This window comes from Trichomycterus rosablanca, chromosome 10 (genome assembly GCF_030014385.1).
Source record: "Trichomycterus rosablanca isolate fTriRos1 chromosome 10, fTriRos1.hap1, whole genome shotgun sequence".
Taxonomy (NCBI): Eukaryota; Metazoa; Chordata; class Actinopteri; order Siluriformes; family Trichomycteridae; genus Trichomycterus; species Trichomycterus rosablanca.
The window spans coordinates 26,252,428-26,278,197 of record NC_085997.1 but is presented as its reverse complement, the minus strand read 5'-3'; the positions used below and the strand labels follow the sequence as shown (position 1 = coordinate 26,278,197).

At 36.6% G+C, this 25,770-nt stretch overlaps 1 protein-coding gene across 6 annotated transcripts in view; it reads left to right on the top strand.

Annotated features, from left to right (window-relative positions):
- The window catches only part of vti1a (vesicle transport through interaction with t-SNAREs 1A), a 197,047-nt gene that overhangs the window by 32,836 nt on the left and 138,441 nt on the right, over positions 1-25,770 (top strand). For all 6 annotated transcript variants that reach the window (XM_063003028.1, XM_063003027.1, XM_063003030.1 and 3 more), the window contains one exon: positions 9,066-9,150. In XM_063003028.1, the coding sequence (XP_062859098.1) occupies positions 9,066-9,150 (85 nt within the window). The remainder of the gene's footprint in view (positions 1-9,065; positions 9,151-25,770) is intronic.

Genomic DNA, 25,770 nt, shown 5'->3' with positions numbered 1-25,770 from the left:
TTTGCCCTCAATCTTCCTCTTTCTTTTTCTCTTCTTTTTCTAGTAATGAAAAGCACTGATCTGATTTTTGTAATTTGCTTTTTGATGGAGTGTCAGTGAGCCTGTATTTGATGTTTAGTGGGAAGATTTCAATCAAAGCCATCTTGCCCCCAATTCTAAAAGTAATATTTAATGAACCTGTCAAATGAGCGTCAGTAAATGCTCAGAAATGGGATGTTTTGAAGCGACAGGATGGGGAAAGGCTGGGGCTCGAGTACCATGTAGTACATTATACTTATTTCCATGTAGTGCCACACGTCCTGCATAAATGGTCTGTCCTTTAATTATTAGGACTGCAACATTTAAATCTTTGTATCTATCTCAAATATTTAAATATACCATGTGCTTACACTACAGTATCACTAAAATAAAAAAATAATCTACAGTGACTTTGTTCCGACTGCATAGTTCAGTTCTGTAGCAATGTAGGTGTATTAGAAAAATGTTAAATATTTTAAAGAAATCATATCAAGAGCTCAGTACTCTGTAATCTCAGTCTAAATAATGAAACATTTTGCTACTCCTGCTGCTACTAAATAATTTGAGGTAAAATTAAATTGGCAATAAATGTTCTAATAACGTTTTTTGTTTGCTCAGTGCTTTGGATAATAATGTCAAGTTCAAGTTGCTTCGTTTACTGTCCTTTATTTCCAAGTTTTTATTTATAAATGTAGGTGAGAGTACACTAGCAAGTATGCTAGCTAGCCGTTTCTAATTATTTGTCTGTTTCTCTCTTTACACTGTATGAAATTGAGAGAAGGAAGGAAATAAAAAGAGATGAATGTTGGTGGGGAAATAGATAAAACTAAAAGCAGGTACTTACTAATGACTGAACTGTTCAATACCAATAAATAGAATGATTCTTGCCACAAAAGCAAAATACCGTATTCAGTTCTCTTTTGTCTGGACAGTTTCACACCACCTTTTTAAGTAGTTTCCTATATTTGCGTGTCCAATCAAGCTTTATATTGTACCTGATACACATTATAGCTTTTTTTTTTTAATCTTTCAATGTGTGTGCAAGTTTAAATGACCACAGAGACATACATAATATGGTACCCGAACATCTGCATTCACAATGGAGACTTGGTGCTAGCTGTACAATGAGCGAGTACCTATTGTTGAAAAGTGGGCTGCTAGTGATTAATCATCTTCAGTGATTTTAGTGTTGATGCTTTTTACACACACTTTAATAAAATTCTAAGAGGTGTTTAGAATAAAGAAAGTACTTTTCCAATGTTTAAACCAAAGCTTACTTTTTAAAGCAGATTTGTTTCAGAAACAAATTAAATCGCTTCAATTAACACTGAGAAAAGGAGATAAATCTAACCTTGAGTGTGTTTTATAAATAATAAAAAAAAGCCAATTATTGACACCACTGCCTTTAGAACTTTGTGCAATCTCTCTTTGAAAACGTAAAATGTATAAAATTCTGTCATCATTTACCTACTAAATTTCTCCAGATCCTCTAGGAGATTTTGGTCAGGGCACCAGGATGACCATGACAGAAGCATGTTGTAAACCCTTGTCCTGCTGACATTCTACTTCATTCCAGTTTCAGTTTATTTTGCTGGAAACTTCATTAAGCATCTTCTCGTACTTAAAGTCGTCTCTAATGCTATGCATTCCAACTGGTTCCAACAAGTAGATGATAACAAATAGCCCCAAAACATCACAGAGTCTCATACCTCACAGTAAGAATTTAGTTATTTTCTGGATAAGCAGCCTTCTTTTTTACACCCAGCTTGTATAAAATGTTGCCCAAGACCCTCGCCCCCATTAAAAAAAAAAATAATAATAATAATAAAAAAAGATATTTTAGAAAAGTATTTCTTTGACGGTGCTTATACTTCATCTTGGATGAAACAACGATAATCTTTTAAATAGTTTATTGATAAAGTTGTGTTGATTTGAATGACCCTAAAAAGCCATTTCAAATCTCTAACCCTTCTGAATCTTTTGCTTCTTACAATGCATGGTGGCAGAATTTACTTTTTGTGTTCCAGAAGTATTGCTGTGGTTGTGCATAGACACATTATGGTGCATGTAGCTATTTCTGTAGCTATTTCTGTAGCTATTGCTTGATTTATAAAGAAAGGCATAACAGTTTTATTTATTTTATTTGGGAATCCTAAAAAAAGTTCTGTGTCAAATTATATTTCAAATCGTGCAATAGAAAGTCATGGCTGATATTTATAGAGCCCCTAAACATTTAGGTGATGCTGAAAAGCAAGTAAGCACATTTGTGTAAAAGGTCAGATTTCCTTTAGTCTTTTAGTTTTCCTAGAAGCACATGCTTAAACGTCACTCAGCTCGTTTGAGTTCATAAATTTTCAGTCACTGTGCACCTTTTATAAATATGGCAGTGCTTCAGGCTTTCAGCAGAACATTTTCTTTTAACTAGCATTGTGAGCATGGGAAATACAGCATCCACATTAAGTACATGTATCAGAAGTTTGCTGAATAAAAACGAGTGACGGGAATATTATGATACTGTGAGAATTTGCACGAATGTGTAAAGTTTGTTCCATGAGTGCATGCTGTCATTGAATAGAGGGGGGGGGGGGGGGGGGGGTATACCAAATGCTAAAAAAAATCTGAAATTCATGTGAAAATCATTCAACTTCAGTGGTTTGGCATATAGATTAGCCTTGGGTCAGAAGAAACCGCTATTGTTCTTAAACACTTGCTTCTTTAGAAGGGGTTAAATTAAGTTTGATCTTATTTTTTCTCCTGCACGCTTTACCCTTTTCTTTCTAGTTTCCTTAGTTTCCATCAAAGTCTGTGTAGTCTCCACACACTTCTGAAAACAACTTTTCCTTCACTACAAAACATGTTTAAATATTTAACACCCCTATCCACAGATGTTTGACACTTGTAATTCTCCATCTTACAAGTTCCAAACAAACCGTGGAGATCACGTAGTCACCCAAATCACAGCTGTCATCATAATTCACTTCGTCTCTTTTTCTTTTCTCACAATAATAGGGAATCATCTGAACTTTGATAATGAAAAATAAAAGGCAGAAAGAAGTATTTCTTTGACTCCATGATAATAACTTCCAACTTAAGTGTGATTTGCCATTTCTAGTTTCTTAAAAGATCTTTTAGGAAATGGATTAATATACCTTCACGAACACCAATAATTACCAGGCAAGCTTTAATAGAATTGAGCTTTGGTCAAGCCCAATAACACCAAGCAAAAAAAAAAAAAAAAAATATATATATATATATATATTTTTTTTTCAGTTATTTTTTTATATTATCTCATTGTTATGAGGGTTGCAATGGATCTAAAACCAACCTGGAAAAACAATGTGCAAGGCAGGAGCCCAGCCTGAATAGGGGACCGACAAATCTCGGAGCATCATTAATTCTTTAATAACTCATTAACTTACACCTATAAGCAATTTCAATGAGCCAGTTTATCAAGGCCATGTTTTTAGGAGGTGGAAGAAACCCAAAGTATTCAAATGAAACTCATGTTAAAATAGGGGCCAGTCGAAGGTGAAGTCAGGAACTTGGGTTTTCTGGTTCTTTTTTTAAACATTTAAGTCAAGTCAAATTTATTTGTTTGGCGCATTTTACAATAAACAATGTCTCAAAGCAACTGGAGCAATAATTAGCAAGCCGAGGGCAACTGTGGCAAGAAAAATATTACGAGGAGGAAACCTTGAGAGGAACTACTGTAGATTCAACAGGCACGTGTATCTTTCTTGGGTGGTTTATAGGATTATTTATTATAGGATTAATTAGATTAAATTAACTAGTTATGTACAAAATGAAGGTTCATAATCGTTATGATCAGTCAATAGTAGAATAAAATATGTTGGTGAGTTCTGGACTTTGTGCCGAACTTTTGTGTCCAGCAATCCAGCAGGAATGGCATTGTTGGCTTTCCAAACTCAAACCTACAGACTTCAGCCTTAGGTTGGTAAAAAAAGGTTCACACTAGACCCATAATATGGTATGAACAAAATAAAAATAAGAAGCTAGTTGTGTAGAGTAGAGCATAAAACTGTGACTTAATTATTACATCAAAAACAGCGGAGGCAGAACTAGGAGGTACCACAGCCATGAAAGCTTATTTGGGACATAGGGCCCACTTTCTCCACCATCAACAAACCTGAGTGATTGCATGAGAGAGGCAGAATGAAAGCAACCCAAAAATATCTGATCACCACAAATGTCTATGAGTGAAAACCATGAAATTCTGTGCTTTTGTTGATGGACTGGGTGGATAGTCCCAGTCCTAGAGGGCCATATCAGCCATAACACATGTAAAAACATGTAAATGTAACATTTACAGCATTTATTGTGCACTTTTATTCGAAGCGACGTACAACCGTGATAGAATACAATCCAAGTGATTGCTCAGGAGTCCAACCGTGGCAGCATAGCAATGGGGCTTAAAACCAGCAAGCTTTTGATTGCTAGTCCAGTCTTTTAACCACTGAGCTGGGGCGGCACGGTGGCTCAGTGGGTAGCACTGTTGCCTCACAGCTAGAAAGTTCTGGGTTTGATCCCCAGGTGGGGTGTTCCGGGTCCTTTCTGTGGAGTTTGCATGTTCTCCCTGTGTCTATGTGGGTTTCCACCGGGAGCTCCGGTTTCCTCCCACAGTCCAAAGACATGCAAGTGAGTTGAATTGGAGATACTAAATTGTCCATGAATGTGTTTGACATTAAACTTGTGAACTGATGAATCTTGTGTAATGAGTAACTACCGTTTCTGTCATGACTGTAACCAAGTGTAAAACATGACGTTAAAATCCTAATAAATAAATAACCACTGATCTACCACTACTACCACTGGTTTGCACTGGTTTCTGCAGGGACAAACCATCCGCCTGAATTCTTGTGGTAACCTCCATGTGACTTAGAGCCAGACCCTGGCACTTCTCTGTGTTCTAACCAATGACATTGCCCATGTCTGTGCTTAATGGAGCAAAGTATACAGTAAGTCTCCTCTCTCCTCTTTTAGACTCCCAGCTAGTACTTTCATCCAGCTCAGTTTTCGAGAGGAACTTCGGAGCAGTGTCGTCAGTGTATTCTCGTGGCCACATTCACCCCTCAGCACGCTCCTGTATGCTTTCAGCGCCAGTGCATAATTCTAACGATCCCCTCCCACCGTAGAAAGCTCCATCCCCAAACCCCCCTCTCCTATGCTGTAAAAGACACAGAGGGAAAGAGAAACAAGTGCAAAAAAGGCAGGGAAATTCAAGGAATGGCTTTGAAGTGGCTTTTCACCGCGCAAGTCTGCTGGCCGTCTCCCCGAGACGTGTCACCTTTGCCGAGAGGGAATAGGGAAATCACGTTTCGAATGGTAATGATAACATACTAATCACCAGAGCTCTTTGAAGCGAGCTGCTCTGTCAGTATCCCCGGCTGCCTCGCGCTCCCAGGCACACAGGCACACATCCGTGGTCTACGCGTATTAGCTTAAGCATCGCATGTCAATACGTACCCTCCATCTCCGCCGATCCAGAGGGGCTCATTAGGCACAGCCGACTCCCTTTTCCCTGTGTGTACACCACCCCCATCTTTCTCCTTCTTTTTTTTTTACCATCTTTTACTCCCCACTCGCGCTCTCTCATTCTTACTCTTATACTCTTTTCTTCTCACTCTCTCACAACTATTAAAAAGTATTATCACAATTTTTAAATGACGTCTGTCAGCTGAGAAAAGTAACAAAAAAAAGTTCAGCGAGGGTTTTTTTTTTTTTTTACTTCTCTTGCTTGTGATTGTCAAAGTGGAATTTCTGTTTTTTGTTCATTTCATTTTCTCGGGTTGATTAGCTTGTTTTGACAGTTTAACTAGAAATTGATTGTACAGAAGGAAACATTAACTCCGCAGACAAGCCAGTAAATCCGACACATAGTTTGGACTTGTTGCTTCAGCATTTTGTCCTATTTCAATATTTCTCTCAATTGTAATTTGTTAATCCAACAAGCATTTTAATCACAGCATTTGCTACTGTGTGATTTCATGAATAAACAGCATTTTAGTGGATTTGCAACAATCAAAGCCATGTCTGAAAAACCTGAATGCTCATATTCTGGCTAAGAAGACAAATAAAAATCCTCATATGCCAGCAAATAATCTGCCGGAAGGTTTAGCTGAATCAGTTGAATGAATAGGATGATGCACCACAACTCTTGTGATCAGAAAGGAATCTTATCTGTGACCTTATAACCAAAGTCATCATCCTTTATATCAATAAGCAATACCACTTCTAAATGAGATAAGCCAGAAGCATCTTTATTGAACATCTTGGATAGTAAAGAGTTGTGTGAGGGAAGGGGTAAGCATTCTTAAAGTTTCCTTTTATTATTTCTCTTAAAAAAAATTTAATCCTGTATTTGTGCTTATCTTTTATTTATCTAAATGATGAATGCCCTTTTATTTCTGAGGTAGGTACAAACTATGGCAAATAATACTTATTGTGTAAAAAAAACAAATCCAACATTATATAAATAAAAAAAAAAAAAAAAAAGAAATAAAAAAAGAAAAGAAAATATCCTCACATAAATACATTTGGCTGGAAAATCCCCTACCTGGTAACTTTGTGAAGTGCCGTCAACCAGCTAGGTGAATACCGCCAGTGATCTCTGCTGTTTAAAGTGAATATCGATTCATTTTAAAGGAATAACCGATTCGAATCGTGGCACATGTACACCGATTTTTAACTGTCTTGTGGTGCATCGTTACATCCCTACCTATTATACAGTACATTTAAAACTATTGTATACATGTAATTCATTGGGTCCCAAATGATTAGCAACCTTGGTAAATATGGTCATGTAAAGTGTTAGTGGTTAACTAGCCTTATCTTAGACTAAAACATTGGGGGTAAAACAATCTACAAATATGTGTAATTGTATTATAAATGTAATTTTTTTTATCCATATTAATTTGCACTTAGCTTACAATCAAGGGTAAATCACAAAATGTATGTTTGCATACAGTTGCAGACAAAAATATTCAAACCCCTCACCTTGAAAAGTAATATGGGGATGTACATAGAATTGAATTAAATATACATGTTTTATTAAAAAGAGAAAGAACATTTATTAAGCAGCAGTGTTGCTTTATAGAAACAGAGTGTATGTGCTTTACTAGCCTGCCTGCAGTCCAGATCTGTCTCATTTTGAACATGTATGGTGCATCATAAAGAGGAGAAACTGACTGGAATTTTGTATTAAGCAAGAATTTACTATCCTTACTTCCTAAACCTTTAATAAATGTGATTAATAGAAAAGATTATATAAAACACAGTGGTAAACCTGCCACTGTCTCAACTTTTTTTAATGAATTTGTTCCACACATCAAATTCTGAATTTGTTATTGCAAATGTATAATATACTATGAAGTTATGCAGAACTCTTTTCTGTCTACTTTTGCCAGTTAAATGAAAGAAAGGTTTTAAAAGCTTTAAGAGAATTAACACACAACAGATTTTTCTTTTTATTGCATTTTACATGATGTCCCAACTTTATTGGAAATTGGGTTTATACATAGATCAGTAGTCTGTTTGGCACGATTGAAAAGAAAACCCAAGCTGGCACTTTATGCTGAAAGGAAATTTTTAGAATAAAAAGCTGCTAAAACTGGAAAAAAATCTGCATTGCATTACCATGAGCAATAACACTATCATGCAGAGAAAATAAAATAAAACAGATGCTACAACTACTAAACAGTCGTTCGTGCAGATAGTCTTATGACCTGAAGTTGATTGGAAATGGCTCCAAGTGACGTTTCTGAATTGGGCATTACTATGATCTGAGTTCCCTAGACTTTTTCTGTGTACTAAGGGTTGCTCAGGTGGTGGGTCTAGTGGGTGTAGTATAACTAGTCTTATTTATATGAGCATAGAGAAGTCACAAGCTACTAAAGGACACAAGTCTCAAATAATTTTCAAATCCTGATGTGTGCATCTTCCAGTGTGTGGCCATAATTTCTGTTTGTGAAGTAGGAATTTTATCTAAGGTCAGAAAAAAATGGGTTGCAGAGAAAAATAATAATAATTAAATAAACCTGTACGTAAACACCCCCTTGTGGAGGCTTTATTTTGTTTGTTTGTTTATTAGGATTTTAATGTCATGTTTTACACTCTTTGGTTACATTCATGACAGAAACGGTAGTTACTCATTACACAAGGTTCATCAGTTCACTGGGTTATATAGAACACAGTCATGGACAATTTTGTATCTCCAATTCACCTCACTTGCACATCTTTGGACTGTGGGAGGAAACCGGAGCACCCGGAGGAAACCCCATGCAGACACTGGGAGACAGAAAGAACCCAGGACCTTCTTGCTGTGAGGCGACAGTGCTACCCACTTAGCCACCGTGACGCCCGGCTTTACCTTGTAAACCACAGTGGGAACAGAGTAAGCGTAAGAAATCATGGACAAAACATCCTGTCTTAGGGTGTTATGATGGTTATGCCATGACCCACCTCGAGCACCATGCTTCCAAAAGTATTTACTATACAGTCAAGGATGTTTGCATTAGGTCTTTTACAGGCTGCACAGTTTGATGCCTGAAGTGTCAGAATTAACAGAAATATATTTGTGCATAATGAGGTTTACCAAGGCACCTCAAACCGGTCCAAGATACAGATATTAGCTAATCGGTGACTCCAAGTGCTAATTTATTATAGCTCAATTAGCCTTTCCTCCCCTGCTAAACTTTGGCCCGGTGCTGAATGTGAGGTAATGAGATCCTGTAATGATGAACACCTACAGAACAAACCTGTGAGTGCCGAGGAACCTCAATTAAAAAAAAAAAAAGCTGTTTGGCTGTAAACCTCGCCTTTTAGCGTTCGACCATTCCAGCCCAATTTGTAGCGTGAAAGAAATCCGTATCAAAATTCTGCTAGACGCTGGGTCGGAATAGAACAATTGACATGCTAGAGCGTTCTTATCATGCAATTACAGGATGGAAAAATGTGTCTCAATTGTGTCGGAGCTGTTTGTCATTCCCCTCGTTTCATTGTTTTCTCTTTTTGCTTTTGGCTCGTTTCAGAGAGCTCATCTGCTGGACAACACAGAGAAGCTGGAAAGGTCATCTCGGAGACTGGAGGCTGGCTACCAGATAGCGGTGGAAACCGGTAGGCATTATGGGTAGGGGATGAGCGACAGCAAATCGTCTCGCTCTTACGTGGGTTGGAGATGGGGGTGGGGGGGGGGGGTTTGACGACTCATGACATTTTCAGGAGGACATCAAAGCCTGGCGAGGCAGAGCGAGGTGCATAGATGTATCTAGTATTAGGTGCAACTAGACTTACAGCCTTATCTTCCACGCTTCCACCCCTGTTTGTGTGTGAGAGAGGAATGGGAATTTATTTTGGTTGAAATATTTAGAAAGGGGGTTTATGGTTGTGGGTCTAAAATAAACCGATTGTCTCTCACGATTTTGTGCGTTCAAACCCAAAACAAAAACTGGGATCCTTTAATAAGCCGTTTCTAAATAAAACATCACGGATTGCTGGTATATCTATTTTAAGCTTAGTTTTATCTTTAAATATAGGAAAATGAGCTCATTTAGATCTGAAGTGGATTAAATCTGTAGGCTTATTATTTTTCTCCCCTGATACTGTCACTGTGTTACTGAACCGAGGTGTATTCCTCAGAGACGTATTAAAGCTCCTGCTTCAAGAAGCTACCAGCTTTCTTTGGCTTCTGCTGTAGTTTTGAAAGTTTTTTTTTTAAATTTTTTTATTTACACTATAATGGCACAGTAGCTTATGTGCGACGTCGACAGTGTTAATAATTCAGGTCGAGAACGGTTTGCACAGACCACTGGTGTTTGATGTTTTGTAAGAATAACTCACAAATTCATAAATACAATCTGCATCTGCTGCTTAAAAATGTTGTTTCATTCAGTTCAGATCATTCCAGGCTTCTTACAGCATGTTTGCACTCATCTTTACCCACCTTACACCGATCAGCCATAATATTAAAACCACCTCCTTGTTTCTACACACACTGTCTATTTTATCAGCTCCACTTGCCATATAAAAGCACTTTGTAGTTCTACAATTACTGACTGTAGTCCATCTGTTTTTCTACATACCTTGTTAGCCTGCTTTCACCCTGTTCTTCAATGGTCAGAACCCCCACAGGACCACCATAGAGCAGGTATTATTTAAGTGGTGGATCATTCTCAGCACTGCAGTGACACTGACATGGTGGTGGTGTGTTAGTGTGTGTTGTGCTGGTATGAGTGGATCAGACACAGCAGCGCTGCTGGAGTTTTTAAATACCATGTCCACTCACTGTCCACTCTATTAGACACTCTTACCTAGTTGGTCCACCTTGTAGATATAAAGTCAGAGAAGATCGCTCATCTATTGCTGCTGTTTGAGTTGGTCATCTTCTAGACCTTCATCAGTGGTCACAAGATGCTGCCCACGGGCGCTGTTGGCTGAATATTTTTGGTTGGTGGACTATTCTCAGTCCAGTGTGTATCCAGTGTATATCAGTCTTTTATTGCTTTCTGTTTATCGTGCGATGATTTCTTAGTTTTATTTTTTTTATTTTCTGACCTTAGTGTGCTCGTTTGAGTCTTTGCTTTGCTGGTCCGAACCATGGCTGGGGTCATTGGCTCTATCCGGGGTTTTTCAAGCAATCCACCATTTGTTCATGATTTTTACTGCGTATAAGTTCATGTTGTTTTTACTTGAATGTTCATTTATTGATTAATTTTTTCTGAGACCCATTTCTCTGGGTGGGTCGCGACCCATGCACCTCCTCTTGAGGTTACATTTTCTCTTAAAGGACTGCTCCTGTGTTCTGGGTGTTCCTGAAACCCACAAACCCATCCGTTTCCCCCTTCCGTGTGTGCTATGAGCGCTGAACAATGTTTGCCCAGCTCTGCTTTCTGTTAACTGGACCATGATGGAGTAGCGCAGGCTAGAGCGGCTAATCCCTGACCTCCTTACGCTGGTGCTCAAGCCCTTTGACCGAGACACATACGCCTGCCGCTCGGTGACACAGCTACCAAATGTACTCGCCCAATGGTGGGGAGAACTGCCTGGTACCCGAGCAGCTGGTGTTGCTGGTGAACTGAAGAGCAGAACTGACCTTGAGGTACTGAGGCTGAGCGATGAGCCTGCTCATGCCATGTGGGTTTACTTACGCACAATGTACCAATACTGCTGCACCTACTACCCTGCTCTAGCTTTATAATCATGTATTTAAGAACACGAACAGTCTTTTCAGAAATACATTTTCAGAATATATGCTATATGGTTGAAAGTATGTGGACACCTCTGATCGTTTTTTGATTCATGTGTTTAGCCACTTCTTTTGCTAAAAAGTCAATTATAGTTAGCCACTGTTGGGCCCTTGAGCAAGGCCCTTAAAACTCTCTGCTCCAGGGGCGCCGTACAATGGCTGACCCTGTGCTCTGACCCCAGCTTCCAAAAAACGACCTGAAATATGCATAAAAAAGAATTTTGTTGTACTGTACACCTGCGTATGTATATTTGACAAATAAAGACATTCCTTTTTATCAAGCTCTTTTTACTAAATGGGCACAAATTCCCTCATACACACTAAAAAAGTAAAAGCTGTTACAGCATCAAAGCAACAATTTCAGCAAAATCATATTTAACAATCTCATGGTCTGGTGTCTACATCTATACAAACATGATTGGCTGTGTCTAAAGTGGGGGTGGTTAAACAGCCTAGCTATTGGGAGGTGCACCTGTCAGTGCACTCTTAGTGCCGGTCCCAAGCCCAGATAAAAAAAATAAAAAAAAGTGTTGTGTCAGAAAGGGCATCCGGTGTAAAAACTGTGCCATGTCATAGTATGCTGGCCAGAATAATCGCTGTGGTGACCCCAGATTTGGTTGGGCAGCTGAACCTTGGAAACAAAACAGTGTATTTAACTGTCTGTAAAATAAATACATAAGTCAGATAACATACCCAACATAACATTTTTACTTAATCAGTACAATAAATGACTAGGCCTCCCTGTGTGTAATGTATGACATTTGCTCCCTATGTAATATGAGTTTTTCAACCTACCTCTTTTAATCAAATAAAAACCCAGATGAAAAACAAGACAAAATATGACACATTAAAATCTCAACAGATTTAAAACCACATGTAAATATTTACATCAAGCAAAAATGGCAAACTGAATGGAACACTCAGACCACCAACAAACCCTGTGAAATACACCCAAATATTGACAGTAAACCAAGAACACACCAGGGACAGCGCATAGACCAGATCATACACACAAGGTGCAGAATCGGCCACACCAGAGTAACCCACCAACACCTGATAAAAGGAGAAAACCCCCCAACATGTCATATCTGCCAGATACTGTATTTATTACACTAAAACACGTTTTAATAGAATGCCCCAAATACACCACGGAAAGACAACAAGTACACATGCTTGAAACCATAAATGAAACTCTTACACAAGTCAGCACAAGAACAGTTTTAACCTACCTTGCAGCCATACAAAATAGAAATGAAAATATAAAATGGACCACAATATAAAGACTAGATAAAATAAACTGACAGTAACATAATAGCTGTTTCTGCCATTAAATGACACATATATGTTAAACATGGCATTAACCCTTTGATGCACAAGCTAAGCAAACCCCTTCTAATGCACAACATGGGTGGAAAATTACCCATATTCATCCATTCAAGAATATTTTCATATGCACATTAGTCAGTTATTCATGTATTTACTGTCTTAGCTAATAAAAGCTATCTATACTAGAATATGTAAACAGCTAGCAAGCAAATAGTATTGGACATATTCAAGATTCAAGGGCCTAATCTTTGGTTGTCTTTCAAAAGATCAATAAATATGATTTTGACTACAAAAACTTACAAATGTCAGTAGTTCCTGTCAAATTCCATAGTAAATACACAAGCGTAATTTTTGACCCATGTTGTGCATTAGGAGGGTAGTGATACAAAAATGATTTTTATTAAAAAAGTAAAAAATATAAAACTGAAATAAGGATTTGTGATTAAGTGACAAGTTAATTGAGGAATTCATTGAAGCTTGAATGACAAAATTAATTCATTGCAAAGATATAGAAAATAAAAACTCAGTTGGGTCACTTTTGACCCAGGTTGTGCATCAAAGGGTTAAAACCCAAATAAATATTCAAATAAAAAAACTTTTACTGACTAAAATACAATTACTGATTGTAGCGTAATTGTTACTAACGCCAAGATGTTATTTGGTTGGTGGACAATTCTCAGCCCTGCAGTGATCATAACACTAATAACGTGGCAACGTGTGATTTAAAAAACAAAACAAAAAAAAAACACCAGATCGACGCTGGGTGGAGAATGGCACTGTAGTCAAAAATATAAAGCCAGCAGCATCATGCCAAATATTGAAAAAAAAAACCACTAGTAAATAAGGTGAAAACTGAGATGACTATTGATTCAGACTAAATGAGACTCTCTTGCATATTAGGACAGTAAATAGGCGTCACTTTTATTTATGTCCAGATATTTGACAGCTTGGTGAAGGTAGGTAAAGAGTCAAAGTCTGTACTAAAACTGATTTTCAAGTCCAGTACCTGCCCCCTCAGTTAAAACACTATTATTTTATTATTATATTACATTTTACAGTCTATATACCAGGCTGCACTATGATCTGTGTGGGTGTAACATTCTTAATAAATCACACTAACTAGATTACTTTGGCTTAATTACTTGTGGATGTGTGGTGGCATTTCTCCAGAGCTTTTTTACTCCACTTTTATCTGTACTAATTGTTAAACTGTCTATCCTGCAGGGTGTGTTCCATGGTAATGCCAGTCTTTGGTGTTTATCATTACACATCTTAAACTTTACTCTAATGGATTTGCACATTGTGCATATGTAATAGTTAACTGTTGTTTTTAGGCCAGGAATGGATTATTCCAGTCGGTATGTGTGTCCATTTAGTAACATGCAGTGTTAGATAGGTTTTAGCCCTGCTTGCTTACCTGGTTTAAGTATGAGACCCTAAAGTCTTATTTGAAAATATGCCAGGTCATGTAGGTGAATTAATTATTTCGTTTTAAACACCATAGCTGTGGCTAGGTAGTCTGCAGTTCTTTAGATGTTGTTGTTTGATCCAGTACGATCCGGTTGTTTTTATCTGTCTGTCTGTCTGTCTGTCTGCCTGCCTACCCACCCATCCATCCATCCATCCAGTACATGTACATCTATCTATCCATCCTGTAGAGATTGAGTAGCCAGTGTGACGATTCATTTTTCAGTAGGGTGATATACCTGTTGCGTAACCTTTTTTCTCTAATTAAAGTTCTGTCTTGTAAACTATCTTGTGTTTTACTCTAGTTCCTTCTGTGTAATGTTTTCTTTAATTTTCTGACATAATTGGCACTAATATGTCCTAAGAGAGAAATGAAAAGAGGTCAATTAATAATGCAATTATTGTTTAAACAAACCCAGCTGCTGCCTTAGTGTTAGTCCAAAGTGTAGCACCGTACCTTAAGAACAAAACGCAGTGATTTAAAATGCTAGATGTAGCGTGGATAGAAATTATTTGCTTGTTTGGAAAGCTTCGCCATGGAAGTAGATGGAGGAGCGTTTGGTGTGATCAGTCCCAGTGTTGTGTCAGGATCGCTCCATACCCTTTGAGAAATATTAAGAGTGTACTCTGGACATGCAGAGCTATTTACCCCTGTTTGTCTTATAAATAAAGTATGGGATGTCATTAGGCGAAGGGCACCCACTTTAAAGCAGAGGCGAGGCAGTCGGAAGTAAGCCGGGAGCCTCAGAGGAAAAAATGAAGTAGCCAAATTAAAGAAATTTCAATCGGGAACAGCCCAGAGTCTAAGTGCACCAAATGAATCTATAATCAAAGAAGCTCGTGTTTTTTTTTCTTTTTTTATGTGAGTGTATAAGTAATGAAGGTAGTTAAAGATTCTTGTGGTAAAAGTGTTTACTAAATCAACACGTAATTAGATAGAAATTTTTATAGGGACTGCATTGCACAATTTGAATTCTTATTTGTCAGTTAGGAGAAATACGTAGATTTTATTTTGACTGGAGCAGCGTCTGTGTTTTGACTGGGGCAGCTTCTGATGCTATTTTCAGCTATTCATTTGAATAGAGAAACCCAAACAAACACGACGTAAAATGATTGTTGTTACAGCACAAGTTGCAACACTAAGTGCTTTGACTTTCATAAACAAAAGCAGGTTTTTGTAAGGAGAGACACTAATGTGATACTGTGGCTACTGTATATTTAACCCTTTAATGGTCTGCTTAGCCATTTGCTTGAATTTACTTTGAGTCTAAATACTTAAATAATACTTTAAATAATCTTGTTTGGGCCGTACCTACACCTTGGTTGATGTGTGTTAAACTCAAAAATATTGGTAGGTAGTTTTAACCAATCAGCCTTTCTAACCTATATGTCAACTTGAAGCTAGCAGCTAAAAAAATCATACATTAAAGCTGCATCATTTTTGTGATCATCTTAACTGTTCATAAAAGAGGCTCATAAAAAATAGTGTGTACTAGTTAAAAATATTATTTGTTGTTGTTGGTATAGTCTCAAGAAACTAAGAAATGCAAAGAAATAATTTTTAAGCATTATGTTCTTGGTGGGACAAAATATATAATGTAAAATATACATTGACAAGGCATAACATTATGACCACTGACAGGTGAAGTGAATAACACTGATTATCTCTTCATCACGGCACCTGTTAATGGGTGGGATATATTAGGCAGCAAGTGAACATTTTATCCTCAAAGTTGATGTGTTAGAAGCAGGAAGAATGGGCAAGCGTAAGGATTTGAGTGAGTTTGACAAGGGCCACATAGTACACCAAGGAAGGAACAGTGGTAAATGGGCGGCCAAGGCTCATTGATGCACGTGGGGAGCGAAGGCTGGCCCGTGTGGTCCGATCCAACAGACGAGCTACTGTAGCTCAAATTGCTAAAGAAGTTAATGCTGGTTCTGATAGAAAGGTGTCAGAATACACAGAGCATCACAGTTGCAGGTCTGTTTTGGCAGCAACAGGTGGACCAACACAGTATTAGGAAAGTGGTCATAATGTTATGCCTGATCAGTGTATGTACAAGGGATCTTCAAAAAGTTTTCGCACTTTTATATTCTGGTTGGAAACTGTGAGGGTGGGGTGAGTAGTAATTGGTCGTGTCTGAGAGACTGAGAGAGAGCTTGTAGTCCGGATTTAGCGCCATCTGATTTCCACCTTTCTGAACGCTTAAAGAAGCTTTAAGGGGAAGAAGATTTTCATGTGATGATGTGAAAGTTGCTATGCATCAGTGGCTACAAGCTTAACCAAACACATTTTTGCTGATGGCTTTAAAATGGTACAGTGCTGGAAAAATGCATTGCAAAGGTGACTATGTAGAAAAGTAATTTGTTTTTAAAATTCTTAATAAATAGAGTTTAAAAAAGTACGTAAACCTTTTAAAGAACCCTTGTAATTGTGCTTAATTATGAAATAAGAATGTTAGGAATCTTGATTAATATTAAAATCAGTTTTACTGGTCATCTTTTGTTATGAAATATTTACAAAATTAGAATCAGGGTGCTTGGTTGGCACAGCAGTAAAATACATTGAAATATACAACTAGATACATTAGTGCACTACTTGTCAATATTGGCTGATCAGGTCAGGACCAAAAAGACCGAAAAGCATAGCCATTGGAAGGTGCACCTAGTGCGGGTCCCAGGCCCTGATAAAAGAAGAAGGGATTGTGTCAGGAAGGGCTCATGGAGGAGCAAGGGGGAGATTAACAAAATTACAGTCAAATGAGAACTTGGTCATACAAGAGGTACACTTGATTTAATGCCCCATAGTCAATTTTCAAATCTGATTAATGTCTAGAAATCTGATTAGCAGGTTAGCTAACTTGAAATTCACCAGCACCACAATCAATTATTGGATTCATCGAGGGTGTAAAATCATGTGGATTCCTAAAACGCTATTAATCATGCAGCTCTAGATAAAATAAACAGAATTCGACTTAAGAGAAGCTTAAGGTTGATCATGACCCGTGAGGACGAGTGCATGGCACCGCAGCCGTGTCTGCTCTAGATCAGATCGATGGGGCAAAATGAAGCCAGCTCATTAGGGATTGATTTCAGCAACGTTTAGATAAGCAGAGGGAGCCGGGCTGCAGCGCCTGGGGCCCACGCTGGGGTCCAAAGTTCACGCAGAGCCAGGTAGAAGGCAGCTCCACAGGTCATCAACTTTATTAGCACCCAGATAAGCTGATTAGGCCTTGTCAATCAAAGGTGCCAATGACTCAATCCAGAGCCTCTCTCGTCCTCTCTCTCGCGTCCTCCTGCTCTCTCTCTCTCTCTCTTTCTTTTTTGTGATAAATCATTGAAGCGATCAACAAAGCATCAGGCATGGCGGCTAAGCTAAGCAGCCCTGCAGTTGTCACCAAGGCAGACGCGAGGACCCTGTGATGATGTGACGACTATATTAAAGAGTACATCAATTTGTTTTAGAGCGGTTTGATTTTTTTCTGCTGGTATTAAAAGCACAAGCGTAGGGGGGAAGCGGTGTCATCAGTAAGGGCTTTACGCAAAAGCCAAGTGTGTCAGGATAGAAATAAATAAAGAAATAACTGATGCTCGGAAGTGAAATAATTATATTTGGTAAACATTACAAAGCTGCTCACTTTTAATTCTGAGCATGGCTTTGAGACTTGCTGTGTTGGTCTGTAGGTATTAGAGGGTCAAAGTACTATACATGCACTTGTCTGTCTCTCACCGTCTTTATATATTATCCTCCTTTCTTTCTTTCTTTCTTTCTTTCTTTTTTTCTCTTTCTTTTTCTTTCTTTCTTTTTTCCTTTTTTGCTCTTTTTTCTTTGTTCTTTTTTCTTTGATTTTCCTTTTTTCTTTTTTCTTTTTTCTTTCTCTTTATTTTTCTTTTTCTTTCTTTTTGCTGTCTTTTTGCTGTCTTTTTTTACTTTTGCTTTCTATTTTTTATTATTTATTTTTTTTTCCTTTCTTGTTTCTTTTTATTTCTTTCTTTCTCTTTTTTTTCTTTTTTTCTTTTTCTTTCTGTTTCTGTCATTCTTTTGTCTTTTTATTTATTTATTTTTCTTTCTGTTTCTGTTATTCTTTTGTCTTTGATTTTCTTTCTTTTTTTGTTTTTCTCTCTTTTTCTCCCTCTATTGTTTTCCTCTATTTCTTTCTTTTTTCTTTGATTTTCCTTTTTCTCTTTCTTTTTCTGTCTTTCTATTTCTTTCTTTCTACCTCTTTTGTTTTCCCATATTTCTTTTTTTTTCTTTGATTTTCCTTCCTTCCTTCCTTCCTTCCTTCCTTCCTTCCTTCCTTCCTTCCTCCCTCCCTTTTTTGTTTTTTTTCTTTAGTTGTCTTTCTATTTCTTTTTTCTTTTTGCTTTGATTTTCCTTCTTTCTTTTTCTTTGTTTTGATTTTCCTTCTTTCTTTTTCTTTTTGATTTGTTTTTCCTTCTTTGTTTTTCTTTCTTTTTTTCATTATTTTTCTATTTGTTTCTTAATTTTTTCTTTGATTTTAAATAAGTTAAATGGAAATATTATTGTCATCCTTAATCAGGTGCTTGTGTTGCGCAGTGGTAAATCATGCTAGCCCACTACCACTGAGATCCAGGGGTTCGAACCTCAGAGGTGTTATCGGCCGATGGGGCATCTACACAGACATCATTGGCTATATCTGAGAAGAGGTGATGGCCAGACAGCCTAGCCATTGGGAGGTGCACTCTCAGTGCCGGTCCCTGTGCCAAATCAAGTATACAGACCAGAAAGATCAGCTGTAGCCACTTATAAATAAGCGATCAGCTGAATGAAAATGGAAAAGAAACAACAGCAATAATAAAAGTAATAGAAATAAAATAAAATAAAAGTAATCAATTTTGAACAATGTTTTGGCCAGAACTTTAAGATTGTGTAACTTTTAATAAATCTGGTGTTTTTCTTTCTTCATGCAGTTGAATTACACAGCTACCATTTACGACAGGCTTTTATATTGAAAAATGAGCAAGATGGGAGTGCATGTAATGAAATGTGGCTGGAATATTGCTGATATTCTCATTGTAACCTCAACAACTCACTGTAACAACTGTTGAACCAGCTTCTCACATTTGAAAGACCTTTTTGTTATTCCATATGAGAATTGAAAGAGTTTTTAAAATGGCATTAAAGTTCTTGTGACTTACCTACTGGAAGGTTGTTGGTGTGAATCCCAGCTTTGCCATTTGGCTGCTGTTGAGCCCTTGAGCAGAGCCCTTAACCCTTTCAGCTTTAGGGGCGCCATACTATGACTGACCCCACACTCTGATACCTACCTGGGATATGCAGAAAATAACATTTCGTTGTACTGTACATGTGTACATACATCTGCCCTAGATTATCCTGTGCAAACCTGTTCAGTGTTTAAGTAGATACATTACAGTCTTAACTGTTTGTTCCTTTATGCATAGGTTTTTTTTTGCTTTTTTTTTTAACACTCTTCTTTCAACTTGCAGTGTTTATCTGTCAGTGTCATCCTTTCCGAATGATGCTGATCCTTTTATCCTTTTATTTAAATGTTTCAACACAAAGCTCTCTAAAGAAAATCAATCGGGTTAGACAGATTTCCTTAAGGTATAATGCAGAAAATAACTCAGATTTTGTAGTGTGATTAAATCTGAATGTTGTGTTTCAAAAAGAATATGCCATTATTTGATAATTGCTTGATTTAATGGAGCTGAGCCACAAGGGCTGAATATTTAAAAGCCTCGAGTTTTGGCTCGGAAGGCGAGATATTTCAACTGGAATGGTTTTTCTTAGTTAGACGTTTGTCTTATTCTTGCGATGGACGAGTTGTTTACTTCTTTCATGCATTTTTTTTTTTCCCATATGTTGCTAGACAAGATACATACTGCAAAACTGTGTGTGTGTGTGTTGGAGTGAGCACTATAACTTTATAACGATATAGGTTTTTTTTTTTGCTCTATAAATCTACCCACGGGTGAGCTGTTTATCACCAAACCCCCTGGCGGATGAAAGGCTGTGCAATAATGATTTTCTTCTTTCCTAATCGGGCCTTGTCAGCGAGGTGTCTTATCGTGGAGAGGAAAATGACACCGATCCTATCGAAGAGCCCAGAGTCCAAGTCTACGGTGCCCCTCCAATCACGGCCGACCCGGCCTCGCCGTATCTAGCGCCGCCACAAACGGCAGGCGACGCGTTTTTCATCTGGACTTCAAAAACGGGCCTCGTCATTAAAATTGCACCCGCGTTCGGCTGCGGGGATCAGCCGCTTCGAAGCGAAAATGGGATGTGGGAGAGAAGGCTCGCTAAATGTGCTAATTCTGCCCTCACATGTTTACGGCTTAATTTTAATCGGTTTGAGCGAGGCAGGGGAGGGGGGCGAAGGAGAGCGGGTTGTGTGGGGGGTGAGAGAAAAGCCTGGCAATGCAATAAATCGCCATTATCTTTGACTCCGAAAGACTCAGCTGCTCCAAGGATTTGGGGTCCACTGGCAACAGTGTTATATTGACACACACAAAGTGTTTACGCTTGAACTGTCGTAGCTAAGGTGCAGTCTGTGGTTGCAATGTTCCCAGACAAAAGCAGAAAGTTGCACAATGGCAAGCCAGCATCCTCTTAATGCAAGAGCTGAACCAACACACTCAAGGAGCTGGGTGTGCTGGGTGTCTATCTCTGCCACCGCTGATAGTGACCCCGACTGCAGGTGCTGACGAGTTTGGCTATTATCCTATTTTTTTATTTTTTTTGGCAAAATTAAAGCGATGGGAGTGATGTCATTTAGTAGCAAAATTTGTTTAAACATTTAAGGAAAAATTATAAAAAGTTATTTTATTTGAACTAATGTGTCTAAATATATATGCATATACATAAAACATGCATGTCTTTATGAAAGTGAGGTTAATGCTGATGGATTAATGCTAGGGGAAATACATTTTTTTATTATTTGCCTGCTATTTTTTATTTTATATTTTGCTGTGAAAGTTATATTGATTAATCAAGAAACCTCTGTGGTATTGTTTTATACAACATTAACATTACTGAATTTATTTTAACGTAGAAGACAGTTGTTCTAAGTAAAACACTTTTTTTTTTAATTATTCTACAGTAAACAAGATTTTTAGGCATAAATAATTTGACCCGGTTGTGCCAAGTTTTAAAAGTCCTCATTTTTAAATAATAAAGTTAGACAAGACTACCTGCATGTAGAGATGAACTATGGCCCTTTCATTATTATTATTATTATTAATTATTATTATTATTATTAATGTTACTATGATTATTATTATTATTATTAATGTTACTATGATTATTATTATTATTAATGTTACTACGATTATTATTATTATTATTATTAATGTTACTACGATTTATTATTATTATTAATGTTACTACGTTTATTATTACTATTATTATTATATTGTCATTATCATTTATTGTCATTGATAATAATAATAATAGTGAAAAATATTTTTTATTATTTTATAATTTATTATTATAGTATAAAATAAGGCATTGATGATGTTGTAGATGGAATTAATTTTGTTACCATTATGAGACTATTATTAAAATTGTGTTAATATTTTTTTTGTTAGTTTTCCACTATACTTATAAGCCTAGTAGTAGTGTAATAATAGATAAGACATGATAAATGGCACAAATAAAACATACAAAAACATTTTGTAGTATTGCAAAAACTACTGCTTCTTCAGTAAAGCCACGCAATTCAGCCAAATATGAATAAAACATAGTTTAAAAACCTTAACTGAACACATTAAAATTGTAAATTCAGTTATTTAATCACATTAATTATTTTAATGTTTGAACTACATAGAAAACTGTAGGCTTGTACATGTTAATAGTTAAGAATGATCATCTGAAATTATCCTGATTTGCTGAAATAAATGCAATTAGGCAGGTATTTAATAAATGTGACTATTAGACTAAATACCAATTCGCAGGTACCCTTTATTATTATTATTATTATTATTATAATATTATGATTATAATATTATTATTATATAATATTATAATTATAATAAAATAAAAATAACCCACTATTGACCTTACATGACATATATATATATATATATATATATATATGTTTTAAAACTATTATATTTTTACTGTTTCTCGTTACAGTCCATTTTTTCCTTAAGCACTTGTTTTTTTCCTAAGCACAGTTGTTTTTTATAGCGATTTTTAAAATGTAGATTTGTATTTTCTAGCAACATAAAAATCTGTTTCTATTTGCGCACACAGACAGCCGGGCATGGCAGCCACCCACCCGTAGTGTTTCGTTGACCTTTGATTGATACGGAGGAAGTGCAGGAGAGGCTGTCGGAGATGCTTTGTGTTAAATAAACTGATTTGGAAGGAAATTGAAGACAAAAGTGAGTTGCGTGGACCCCCATGGGCGCTTCTTCAACGGCCTCTTTAAAGAGCTAGCACATCTGAGGCACTGCCATAGCTCAAAAAAGTCAAATAAAGTAAGAGGAGAAGAGGAGGTAAGGGATCGGGGAAAGTGGCACAAGCTTTTCACGGCGGGATGAGGATCAGAAACGTTAATTGTGTGATGGGAGTGACATGATAATGACAGGAGAGTGATGGCACTTTAAAAACTAACTAATTCACTAAGGATTCTGTAGGACTTGGGTGGTTTAGAGTGGCAGAACAGGAGCTATTTAAAGAGAGAGCTGGAGCCGGATATAAAGAGGATAGAGCCGACAAAGGGCCTGCGTTTCTTTAATGCATCATCGCCTCCGTTTATAATGTTCATCTTACTATTGTTATTATAAAGAGAGAAATAGAAGCATATCGGCTTTTAGCTTCAAATCATACTGCATGTAGAATTCTGTTAAGTCACGTTCCTCTTATTACTCTCACTGAATTCAGTCCTTTTCATCTGGAAAAGAATGAAATCTCTGGTTTTAGCAAACATGAGAGTTTTGTCTTGTTAAACTAATAGTCGTCATCAAAAATATAATTGGGGGCATTTCAGTATGTTCATTTTATGTTGATACATTATTAAATCTCTATATGTTCTCTATTACGCATCAAGTCCTAAAACAAATTTAGTTTGTTACCCTTTTAAACTACTTTATTTATTATATGTATATTAAGAATATATATATTATAATATAAAACCCTTACAATTTGGAGTTTAAAATAGAATTAACTTATTTGATATTATTATTTTAACAAAATGAAAAGCAAAGGCTTCGTATTTTCTAATTAACTATGTTTTTCATTCAGGTTTACATCCTTTAAACCATTAAAATAGATTATTATTATAATTATTATTATTTATTCATAATTAGAAAACTGCAACAACATAGTAAATATATAATAATAATTATAATGATAATGATACTGATAATAATCATAATATAAATAGGGATAATAAACTACTATAAAGAACAATAATGATAACAGCATATTGAGGTAATAATAAAAAAAACAAAAATAAAATAATAATTATTATTATCATTATTATTATTACTGTTATTATTATAGTGGTAATAATAGTGATAATAATAACAACAACAATAATAATAATAACAATAATAATTATTATAACAAAATTAACAGTAGTTATAATATAATGATAATTATTATTATTACTATTATTATTAAAGTTGTAATAATAGTGATAATAATAATAATAATTATTATTATAACAGCAACAACAATAATAATTATTATAACAACAATAATAGTTATAATTATTATTATTATAAGGACAATAATAATAAGTATGAGTAGTGCTTATAATAACAGCAATACAATAGTAACAGTGAGAATAAAAATTTATTCTCTCACATAAAAATAATAATTGTAATTATAATAATGTTAATTATAATGATGTGTAGTCAACAGGTTTCAATGCATACAAAATTCCAGTACACCATTTTCATAATGATTATATATATATATAAATAGATTATATATTTAAAAAAAATCTTGAAATGTATATTAAAAAAGGAAATGTGGGCCAGTGTGTGGGTGTTCGTTGAGTGCCGGCCACCCTTAGGTTGCATTGTGGATAAATAAAGGGCATCATTAGTGCTGTCCGTCTGTCTCCTCAGCAGCCATGTGTGTCGCGTCGCCCCTCAAAGTAGCTTCCTCTTTGACGGGCCGCGTCCTGATCCGGGGTGGCCGCGGGCTCAGGACGCCCGTCGAACATGAAACGCTCTGCCCGAGCTGTCAGCTGGGAGCTCCATCTGCCAGTCAGTGGGACAGCTTCACTGTTTTTGTGGCGAGGGCTGCAGGACCTGGTCTACCTCACACCTCGATTTGCTTAACAAACAGCGCTTAGAGGCCGTAGAGAGCACGGACTAGACAAGCGATCCAGTCTAGTGATTTGCTTTCTTAGTTGTGAAATGGGTTGTGTTTACAGTTTGTAAATAAGATGGTCTTTAAGTGTACTTTCTGTGTTAGAATATTACACCGGCTATATAATCGATTCATTTCAGTGTCTAAATGTGAATCTCAGAAGCTCTTTGTCTTTTTGCTCATGTATGTTAATAAGAAAATGATAAGAACTTTTCGTGTCCTTTGGTTTAACCTTGAAGGCTTGGATAGTTTGACTTCTATTTTAATAAAAGCAGATTTGGGGAAATGTGATGAGGTGCATTCTGCATGCTGGAACATAGGCTGCGCCCTTGAGCCACAATAAAGAGTGAGATCGATGTGGTTCTTTACTCTCCATTCACACTGGAGGTCTCAGTCACCCAGTTCTCAGTGCTGAATGGTTTGGACAATTCTCCTCTAGCTAAAAGTTCCTACAAGATGTTATTTTTAACATATTTAAAGTTATATTTATTTATCACGAGTTAGGTTGTGCTTTTTTTGATGTTTTGAAAGGATGTGCCTTCATGCTGTTGACTGGCATGACTGGCAAGTCACAGTAAGTGTTATTTTGAAAATATATATTGGCCACTTCTAACTAATTTTACCAGGCTAAATCCTTTTCTTAAGCGTCTTCTATGTCCAGTCTATTCCTCAAGAAGAAACTAGCCCAACTGAAAATCAATAGCAGCTGAAGAACTAATGTTCAAGGCTGATCTTGATTGAATGTGGTTCTATTACTAAAAAAACCTGTCAGTTATAGAAGTGGTCTGAAGTGCCCGAGCTGCCTTGACTCCATTCCATGATCATAAAAAAAAATAAAACGAAAGCAAGAAAAACATGTCCTATTAGAAACGAAGCTTTAGCCCAGAAGAGGCTTTTTTCACTTGTTATTGTTAAATCAGTGGTGTAACCTCCTTTTTTCCCCATCAAGCCTCTCAAATTCAGAGAGAAATTCACTTGGATGTAACGTGGACACACTTACTTTGTGTTTCATATACTGTACAACGGCTTTAAACGGAAGAGACCAGAAGTTAGAGTGCACTCCAGTATTTCTTTCTTTTGGTTGAATAATTTAGCACTGTTTTCTGTGTTTTCAAAATACGCCGCTGCATAGACTGTTCAGTTTTCCTCCATTGGGAGCTTCTTGAGGGTTCGTTGTATGTTCTTAGAAGTTAACCAATCATACTCATTATTTCACACCGTTTCACAGTAAATTATGATTTTGCTCTCGGATATATTTTTGTAGTAAGGAATAGCTTGTGGGTTTTTTTTTTGTGGAAAAAAAATCTATAATTTTGAAATATTTACTATTTCCACATCTATGTGCTTCTGCCATTGCGTTTACACAGCAGCACTTTTAATGAGCTTCTAA